Source organism: Arvicola amphibius, unplaced genomic scaffold (genome assembly GCF_903992535.2).
Source record: "Arvicola amphibius unplaced genomic scaffold, mArvAmp1.2, whole genome shotgun sequence".
NCBI lineage: Eukaryota > Metazoa > Chordata > Mammalia > Rodentia > Cricetidae > Arvicola > Arvicola amphibius.
The window spans coordinates 1241-11329 of NW_024582229.1; the positions used below are offsets into that span (position 1 = coordinate 1241).

At 62.2% G+C, this 10089-nt stretch overlaps 1 protein-coding gene and 1 long non-coding RNA gene across 2 annotated transcripts; one reads left to right on the top strand and one right to left on the bottom strand.

Annotated features, from left to right (window-relative positions):
- Positions 1-4928: 4928 nt before the first annotated feature.
- LOC121677046 lies at positions 4929-5745 on the bottom strand. The gene is made up of 2 exons (XR_006020714.1): positions 5613-5745; positions 4929-5327 (listed from the first exon to the last, which is right to left on the bottom strand). It is a non-coding gene; the product is annotated as an uncharacterized LOC121677046 (long non-coding RNA).
- A 681-nt stretch (positions 5746-6426) lies between these two features.
- LOC121677045 (rRNA 2'-O-methyltransferase fibrillarin-like) lies at positions 6427-6909 on the top strand. The gene has a single exon (XM_042054399.1). It carries the CDS (start codon positions 6427-6429, stop codon positions 6907-6909), a length of 483 nt encoding a protein of 160 aa, XP_041910333.1.
- Positions 6910-10089: the final 3180 nt, after the last annotated feature.

Below are 10089 nucleotides of genomic sequence, written 5' to 3' on the forward strand. Positions count from 1 at the left end.
CACACGCTGTGCCATGGTGCGTGTAGCGTGTTCATACCACACGCTGTGCCATGGTGAGTGTAGCGTGTTCAGAGCACACGCTGTGCTATAGTGCGTGTAGCGTGTTCAGACCACAAGCTGAGCCATGCTGCGTGTAGCGTATTCAGACCACACGCTGTGCCATGGTGCGGGTAGCGTGTTCAGGCCACACGCTGTGCCATGGTGCGTGTAGCATGTTCAGACCACAAGCTGTGCCATGGTGCGTGTAGCGTGTTCAGGCCACACGCTGTGCCATGGTGAGTGTAGCGTGTTCAGGCCACACGCTGTGCCATGGTGACTGTAGCGTATTCAGGCCACACGCTGTGCCATGGTGCGTGTAGCGTGTTCAGTCCACACGCTGTGCCATGGTGCGTGTAGCGGGTTCAGACCACACGCTGTGCCAGGGTGATTGTAGCGTGTTCAGACCACACGTGTGTTCAGACCACACGCTGTGCCATGGTGCGTGTAGCGTGTTCGGACCACACGCTGTGCCATGGTGCGTGTAGCGTGTTCGGACCACATGCTGTGCCATGGTGTGTGTAGCGTGTTCGGACCACACGCTGTGCCATGGTGCGTGTAGCGTTTTCGGACCACACGCTGTTCCATGGTGCGTGTAGCGTGTTCAGACCACACGCTGTGTCCTGGTGCGTGTCGCGTGTTCGGACCACACGTTGTGTCCTGGTGCGTGTAGCGTGTTCAGACCACACGCTGTGCCATGGTGCGTGTAGCGGGTTCATACCACAATTGTGCCATGGTGCGTGTAGCGTGTTCACACCACATGCTGTGCCCTGGTGCGTGTAGCGTGTTCAGACCACGAGCTGTGGCATGCTGCGTGTAGCGTGTTCAGACCACGAGCTGTGCCATGGTGCGTGTAGCATGTTCGGACCACACGCTGTGCCATTGTGCGTGTAGCGTGTTCAGACCACACGCTGTGCCATGGTGCATGTAGCGTGTTCAGACCACACGCTGTGCCATGGTGCCTGTAGCGTGTTAAGACCATACACTGTGCCATGGTGCCTGTAGCGTGTTCAGACCACGAGCTGTTCCATGGTGCGTGTATCATGTTCAGACCACACGCTGTTCCATGGTGCGTGTAGCGTGTTCAGACCACAAGCTGTGCCATGGTGAGAGTAGCGTGTTGAGACCACACGCTCTGCCATGGTGCGTGTAGCGTGTTCAACAACAGGCTGTGCCATGGTGCGTGTAGCGTGTTCAGACCACACGCTGTGCCACAGTGCTTGTAGCGTGTTCATACCACACGCTGTGCCTTGTTGCGTGTAGCGTGTTCAGACCACGAGCTGTGCCATGGTGCGTGTAGCGTGTTCAGACCACACGCTGTGCCATGGTGCGTGTAGCGTGTTCAGACCACAGCTGTGCCATGGTGCGTGTAGCGTGTTCAGACCACACGCTGTGCCATGGTGCGTGTAGCGTGTTCAGACCACAAGCTGTGCCATGGTGCGTGTAGCGTGTTCAGACCACACGCTGTGCCATGGTGCGTGTAGCGTGTTCAGACCACACGCTGTGCCATGGTGCGTGTAGCGTGTTCAGACCACACGCTGTGCCATGGTGCGTGTAGCGTGTTCAGACCACACGCTGTGCCATGGTGCGTGTAGCGTGTTCAGACCACAGCTGTGCCATGGTGCGTGTAGCGTGTTCAGACCACACGCTGTGCCATGGTGCGTGTAGCGTGTTCAGACCACACGCTGTGCCATGGTGCGTGTAGCGTGTTCAGACCACACGCTGTGCCATGGTGAGTGTAGCGTGTTCAGACCACACGCTGTGCCATGGTGAGTGTAGCGTGTTCAGACCACGAGCTGTGCCATGTTGCGTGTAGCGTATTCAGACCACACGCTGGGCCATGGTGAATGTAGCGTGTTCAGCTGGGCCCTAGGGAGTGTAGCGTGTTCAGATCACAGCTGTGCCATGGTACGTGTAGCGTGTTCAGACCACATGCTGTGCCATGGTGAGTGTAGCGTGTTCAGACCAGACACTGTGCCATGGTGCGTGTAGCGTGCAGCAGAGACTTTGCGTGTCTCAGTTACCTGAAAAGGCACGAGATCAGCCACACGGGGCTGGGTGAAGCGGGTGCTGGTGGCTGGGTGACCCAAGTGCTAGGTGCTGGGTGATCCGTGTGCTGATTGATCAGTGTTCTGGGTGATCCAAGTGTTGGGTGCTGGGTCAGCCGGGTGCTGGGTGCTGGGTGATCCGGGTGCTGCTTGGGTGCAGGGTGATCTGGGTGCTGAGCAGACAGCAGAACGTGGAACCTAGCGTCAGGGTCAGGGTCCCGAATTCGAATCCCGAGTCCGGTCCCAGAGCGGCGGGGGCCGTCACCCTGTCCCGAGGCGTTCGGTTCCCTCACAGTGCTGGCTGCTGGGTGCTGGGTGATCCGGGTGTTGGGTGCTGGGTGATATGAGTGCTAGGTGCTGGGTGATCCGGGTGCTGGTTGGGTGCATGGTGATCTGGATGCCGAGGTGTATGGGTGCTGGTTGCTGGGTGATCCTGGTGCTGGGTGATCCGGGTGCTGGGTGCTGGGTGATCCGGGTAGAGACAGGATGGGTACGGGGGGGGGGGAGGATTTGCATATTCACGGGCAGACGGGAGATTTGCATACTCAGGGGCAGACAGGGTGGAGGATCTTAGGGTTCGGGTTAGAACTACATCTCCCATGATGCACGGCGGCGTGCACAGGAAGTGACGTCGACGTGCACAGAACGTGTTCACTCCGCCGCGCCTGTTGTTCCCTGCCAAACCTTCCTGTCTTCCAAGGCCACTTCCTGCCACAGAAGCTTAGAATCCTGGGAAATGTAGTCTCCCATCACCACTTCCTGTCTCACAGGACCACTTCCTGCCAATGACCCACGGGACCCTGGGAAACATAGTCCCAAATTACCTCTTCCTGTCTTACACGGCCACGTCCTGTCTCAGTGACTTAGGACCCTGGGAAATGGGGCCTCTGAGTGCTGAGTGATCCGGGTGCTGGGTGATCCGGGTGATGGGTGCTTAGTGATCCGGGTGCTTGCTGTGTGATCTGGGTGCTAGGACTGGGTGCTGATTGCTGGGTGATCCAGGTGCTCGTGGTTGGGTGACCCGAGTGCTAGGTGCTGCGTGATCCAGGTGCTGGTTGCAGGGTGTTCGGTGATCTGGGTGCTGGTTCCCGGGTGACCCGAGTGCTAGTGGCTGGGTGATCTGGGTGCTGGGTGATCTGGGTGCTGGGTGATCCGTGTGCTGGCTGCTGCTGCTGGGGGGGGCTCATCTGGGTGCTTAGCCATCCGCGTGCTGGGTGATACGGGTGCTGATTGATTCGTGTGCTGAGTGATCCGGGTGCTGGGTGATCTGGGTGCTGGGCAGACAGCAGGACGGGGATCGTAGCGTCAGGGTCAGGATCCCGAGTTCGAACCCCGAAACCGGTCTCAGAGCGGCAGTGCTGGGTGCTGTGTGCTGTGTGCTGGGTGATCCCTGTGCTGGGTGTTCCGGGTGCAGGGTGATCCGGGTAGAAACAGCATGGGTACGGGGGCGGGGGGAGATTTGCATATTCACGGGCAGACAGGGTGGAGGATCTTAGGGTTCGGGTTAGAACTACATCTCCCATGATGCACGACGGCGTGCACAGGAAGTGAGGTCGGCGATCACAGGAAGTGGTCTGGTCCCGCACAGGAAGTGCCTGTCGTTCCCCGAGGTTCTCAGACTCCATGCTTCCCCTGGGGCTCCCAAACTACATCTCCCAAGATGCACGGCGCCGGGGACAGGAAGTGACGTCCGCGTGCACAGGAAGTGTTCCTTCCGCCGCACCTGTCGTTTTCAGCAAATCCTTCCTGTCTTCCATGGCCACTTCCTGCCACAGAAGCTAAGGGTCCAGGGAAATGTAGTCTCCCGTAACCACTTCCTGTCTTTCAAGGCTATTTCCTGTTACAGACGCTTAGGACCCTGGGAAACGATGTCTCCATAGCCACTTCCTGTCCTATAGGGCCACTTCTTCACAGAGACGCTTAGGAGCCTGGGAAATGTAGTCTTACACAGCCTTGACCCAGAAAACGACCTCAAATTCTCCGCTGAGCACTCTGGGAAATGTAGTTCCAGTGATCCGTGTGTTGGGTCCTGGGTGATCCGGGTGCTGGGCGATCATTGTACTGGGTACTGGGTGCAGGGTAAGCCCAGTGCTGGGTGACTCGGGTGCTGAGTGATCTGGGTGCTGTGCTCAGTCCCTCCCCTCCCCTTTCTTTAACATACCTGTCAGCACTTCTGGTCACGGGCACAAGGAACGCTGGGAAATGGAGTCCTAGGCGGCCACTTCCTGTCTCTGAAAAGGAGGACCCTGGGAAATGTAGTCCCCTGGAGTCACTTCCTACAGCTGATAAGGGCACCATGGGAAATGTAGTCTCCTCAACCACTTCCTGTCGTACAAGGCCACTTCCTGCCACTGACCCATGGGACCCTGGGAAATGTAGTCTCCTCAACCACTTCCTGTCGTACAAGGCCACTTCCTGCCACTGACCCATGGGACCCTGGGAAATGTAGTCTCCTCAACCACTTCCTGTCGTACAAGGCCACTTCCTGCCACTGACCCATGGGACCCTGGGAAATGTAGTCTCCATAACCACTTCCTGTCTTCCATGGCTACTTCCTGCCGCCGACACAGAGCCCTCTGGGAAACGTAGTCCCATGGAGCAGGGAGCTCAGGCGATGACCCCAGCCCTGATCAGACAGGAAGCGGGCACCTCAACCCCGCCCACAAGCAGGAAACGCATGCGAGGATCTCGCCCGCAGACAGGAAGTGGCTGTCTTTGACAAACAGGACAGGGGCGGGCCCACAGATGATTGACAGCAGGGTCAGTAGGCGGGGCCCTACCTTAGAATGACGTCGTCCGGGGGCGGGCCCAAGGTGCTGATTGACAGCCACACGCACACAGCGCTCTCAAAAATACCTTTTCTTTTATTGGTGGGCGATGTCTGCGGGCCCCGCCCCCTTATGACATCACAGGAAGTGATGTCACCCTTCACGGGTAGCGGGCGGGGCGTCCGCAGGGGGTGGGGGCGAAATCTCTCTACATGGTAGAAAATGGAGTCACGTGACGGATGACGTCAGGCAAGGGCGGGCGGAGGGGGCGGGGCCAAGGCGGGAGCCCCGCCCCGCGGTGACATCATCGCGCAGGGGGGAGGAGGAGGCACGCGGCACGGAATGGCTGGAGGCGGCGAGGTCGGCGGCGGCCATGGCGTCCACCGCGGCGAGGTCATCAGGCGGTGATGTCATCAGTCGGGGCCCCTGCGTCTCGGGGGCGGAAACCCCGGGGTGAGGGCGTCCATGGCGGGGCCTGCGGGGGGAGAGGGTGGAGCCGGGACATGCAAATGAGGACACGGCCAAGGTCAGAGGTCGGAGCTAAGGCCGTCGAGGTCACTTCCTGTCATCCTGGTCACCCGTGGTCTCCGCCCTCCCCCTCCCCCGCCCTTGTATCAGCAACACCTGGGGAGGTCACGGGAGGTCAGGGTTCACAGGGAGGTCAGACTGTCGTGGGTGGGTCACGCAGGGGTCACAGGGAGGTCAGGCACCGCCCTGACGTCATGGGAAAGGCCCTGGCGGCCATCTTTCCTCAGTTTACCTGTTTTACCATCGCAGAGTCAGTCAACAAACGCGGAGCCAGGAGGAGAACGGGGTCGGGGCCGAGGAGTCACATGGGTCATGGGGAGGTCACCGGGTCACGAGGGGGTCAGGGGTCGCGCTGACGTCACGGCGAATGCCCTCACCGACATGTTTCTCGGTTTCCATAGATGGGAGGCCAGGGGCTGGTGGGGAGGTCGGGGTGGGGTCGGGGAGGGGTCGGGGGTCAGGGCGGGGTCACAGGAGGTCAGGGGCGGCGCTGATGTCACGGGAAAGCCCCTCACCGCCACGTTTCCGGTTTCTAATATTTTTTACCGTCGCGAAGTCAATCAACAAATGCGAAATCAAAATCAATGATAAAGAACTGGGGCGGGGCCGAGGGTAACGGGGGAGGTCGGGGGGTCGGGGGGAGGTCAGGGTGGGTCAGGGGAGGTCAGGGGAGGTCGGGGGTCAGGGGGTCAGGGGTTCAGGGGGAGGTCAGGGTGGGTGGGGTGGAGGTCAGGGGAGGTCAGTGGGAGGTCAGTGTATCAGGGGGAGGTCAGAGTAGGTCAGGGGAGGGTCAGGGGGGTCAGGAAGAGGTCAGGGTGGATCAAGGGGAGGTGATGGGGGAGGTCAGAGGGGTCAGAAGGGTTCATGGGGAGGTCAGGGGGATCAGGGTGGGTGAGGGGGAGGTCAGAAGGGTTTAGGGGGAGGTCAGGGTGGGTGAGGGGGAGGTCATGGGGGAGATCAGGGGTCGGGGGAGGTCAGGGAGGTCAGGGGGAGGTCAGGGAGGTCAGGGTGTGTTAGGGGGAGGTTAGGGTGGGTCAGGAAAGGTCATGGGTAGGTCATGGGGAGGTCAGAGAGTTCAGGGGGGTCAGAGGGGGATCAGAAGCGTCAAGGGAGGTCAGTGGGTCAGGGAGAAGTCACAGGAGTCAGGGGGAGGTCAGGGGGGAGGTCAGAGGGGTCAGTGGGGAGGTCAGGGGGTACAGGGGGAGTTCAGTGTGGGTCAGGAGGAGGTCAGAGGGGTCAGGGGGAAGTCAGGGGGGTCAGGGGGAGACCAGGGGTCAGGGGGAGGTCAGAGGGGTCAGGGGGAAGTCAGGGGGGTCAGGGGGAGACCAGGGGGGAGGTCAGAGGGGTCAGTGGGGAGGTCAGGGGGTACAGGGGGAGTTCAGTGTGGGTCAGGAGGAGGTCAGAGGGGTCAGGGGGAAGTCAGGGGGGTCAGGGGGAGACCAGGGGTCAGGGGGAGGTCAGAGGGGTCAGGGGGAAGTCAGGGGGGTCAGGGGGAGACCAGGGGGTCAGGGGGAGGTCAGGGTGGGTGAGGGGGAGGTCATGGGGGAGATCAGTGGGAGGTCAGTGTATCAGGGGGAGGTCAGAGTAGGTCAGGGGAGGGTCAGGGGGGTCAGGAAGAGGTCAGGGTGGATCAAGGGGAGGTGAGGGGGAGGTCAGAGGGGTCAGAAGGGTTCATGGGGAGGTCAGGGGGATCAGGGTGGGTGAGGGGGAGGTCAGAAGGGTTTAGGGGGAGGTCAGGGTGGGTGAGGGGGAGGTCATGGGGGAGATCAGGGGTCGGGGGAGGTCAGGGAGGTCAGGGGGAGGTCAGGGAGGTCAGGGTGTGTTAGGGGGAGGTTAGGGTGGGTCAGGAAAGGTCATGGGTAGGTCATGGGGAGGTCAGAGAGTTCAGGGGGGTCAGAGGGGGATCAGAAGCGTCAAGGGAGGTCAGTGGGTCAGGGAGAAGTCACAGGAGTCAGGGGGAGGTCAGGGGGGAGGTCAGAGGGGTCAGTGGGGAGGTCAGGGGGTACAGGGGGAGTTCAGTGTGGGTCAGGAGGAGGTCAGAGGGGTCAGGGGGAAGTCAGGGGGGTCAGGGGGAGACCAGGGGTCAGGGGGAGGTCAGAGGGGTCAGGGGGAAGTCAGGGGGGTCAGGGGGAGACCAGGGGGTCAGGGGGAGGTCAGGGTGGGTGAGGGGGAGGTCATGGGGGAGATCAGGGGTCAGAGGGAGGTGAGGGGAGGTCAGGAGAGGTCAGGCGGTGTCAGAGGGTTTAGGGAGAGGTCATAAGCGTCAAGGGAGGTCAGGGCGTCAGGGGAAGGTCAGAGGGGTCAGGGAGGAGGTCAGGAGGAGGTCAGAGAGGTCAGGAGGAGGTCAGAGGGGTCAGGGGGAAGTCAGAGGGGTCAGGAAGGTTCAGGCAGGGGTAAGGGGGAGGTCATGGGGAGGTCATGGGTGTCAGGGGAAGGTCAGGGGATTCAGGGGGAGGTCAGGAGGAGGTCAGAGGGCTCAGGGGGGGTCAAAGGGAGGTCAGGGCAGTCAGGGGGAGGTCAGAGGAGGTCAGGGGGAGGTCAGTGGATCAAGGGGAGGTCAGGGGAGGTCAGACGAAGGTGTGGGTGGGTCACGGGGAGGTCAGAGGGGTCAGGGAGGAGGTCAGGGGGTCAGGCGGAGGTCATGGGGAGGTCAGGGGAAGTCAGGCGGGTCAGGGGGGAGGTCAGGGGTCGCGCTGACGTCACGGCGGCCATGTCTCTCGCGCTCACCGCGGTCGGGCTTCCTTCCGGCGGGTCGGGTGGGTGGGGGGCGGTGACGTCACGCGGCGCTGACGTCAGAGGCCGTGGTCGCAGTCGACGTCGCGGCAGATGTACCAGAGGATGACGTAGAGGATGAGGAGGATGGCGAAGATGAACAGCGCGACCAGCAGCGCCTTGGTCACCGGCGACACCAGCGACTGCATCGCGACCCCCGCGTGACCCCCGGGGCCGGCGCGCGCGGTGACGTCAGCGGCGCGGGGCCGGGGACCGGGCTGGGGGCGCTTCCTGCGCGGGGACCCGGGCACTTCCGGTCGGCGCCGCGGGGCCCCACGGGAGATGTAGTTCGGGACACCGGGCGCTGAGAGCGGAGAACGGGGGTCTCGGGACCGTAAACATCACGGTAGAGGCACTTCCGGTCGGCGCCTCTGTGCCCCACGGGAGATGTAGTTCGGGACACCGGGCGCTGAGTGCGGAGAACGGGGGTCTCGGAACCGTAAACATCACGGAAGAGGCACTTCCTGTCGGCGCCGCTGTGCTCCATGGGATATGTAGTTCCCGGCACCGGGCTCTGCGCCGGGAGAACGGGGGTCCTGGAGAGTCGGGGAACCGTAATCATCGCGGAAGAGGCACTTCCTGTCACCGCCGCTGGGAACCATGGGAGATGTAGTTCCCGGCACCGGGCTCTGCGCCGGGAGAACGGGGGTCCTGGAGAGTCGGGGAACCGTAAATATCACGGAAAAAGCAACTCCTGTGCCGGGACCCGGGCACTTCCTGTCAACGCCGCTGGGCACCATGGGAGATGTAGTTGCCGGCACCGGGCTCTGAGCACGGAGAACGGGGGTCCCGGAGAGTCGGGGAACCGTAATCATCGCGGAAGAGGCACTTCCTGTCACCGCCGCTGGGCACCATGGGAGATGTAGTTCCCGGCACCGGGCTCTGAGCGCGGAGAACGGGGGTCCCGGAGAGTCGGGGAACCGTAATCATCGCGGAAGAGGCACTTCCTGTCACCGTCGCTGGGAACCATGGGAGATGTAGTTGCAGGCACCGGGCTCTGAGCGCGGAGAACGGGGGTCCCGGAGAGTCGGGGAACCGTAATCATCGCGGAAGAGGCACTTCCTGTCGGCGCCGCTGTGCTCCATGGGATATGTAGTTCCCGGCACCGGGCTCTGCGCCGGGAGAACGGGGGTCCCGGAGAGTCGGGGAACGGTAATCATCGCGGAAGACGCACTTCCTGTCACCGCCGCTGGGAACCATGGGAGATGTAGTTCCCGGCACGGGCTCTGAGCGCGGAGAACGGGGATCCCGAAGAGTCGGGGAACGGTAAACATCGCGGAAGAGGCAATTCGTTTGCGGGGACCTGGGCACTTCCTGTCCTTGCCGCGCGGCACCATGGGAGATGTAGTTCGGGGCACCGGAGGCGAAGGTAACCCGAGTTTAACGGCTGCGAACGGGGAACTACAAACACGGAGGCCTAAGCCGCTGGGACCCATGGGAAATGTAGTTTGGGGAAACGAACGGCGGCGACGAAATCGCGCTCGAGAATGGGGAAGCGGCGATTCGGGAGCCCGGAACGGGCGCTGCCCGTGCCGGCCCCGCTCACTTCCTCCCGCGGCCGCTGTGCCCCATGGGAACTGTAGTTTCTTCACCCTGACTCCGGGCCCCGGGATCATGATTGGGAACCGGAGCCCCAAACGCGGGGCACCGCAGACAATGCGGATCGGGCGCTTCCCGTGTGGGCACCGCTCACTTCCTCCCGCGGCCGCTGTGCCCCATGGGAAATGTAGTTTCGTCACCCTGAATCCGGACCCCAGGACCACGATTGGCAACCGGAGCCGCAGGACCCCGGGAACCGGCGACGATGCGGAACGGAAGCGCCCTCACTTCATCTCCCCGCCCCGGAGCCCCATGGGAAATGTAGTTTCTTCACCGTGACTCCGGACCCCGGGTGGGGAACCGGAGCCGCCGGACCCGGGGACCCGCCGACATAACAG

What these genes read in the sequence shown, in the direction of transcription:
- LOC121677045 (XM_042054399.1), top strand. Translation starts at nt 6,427, where the DNA reads ATGGGTAGGTCATGGGGAGGTCAGAGAGTTCAGGGGGGTCAGAGGGGG.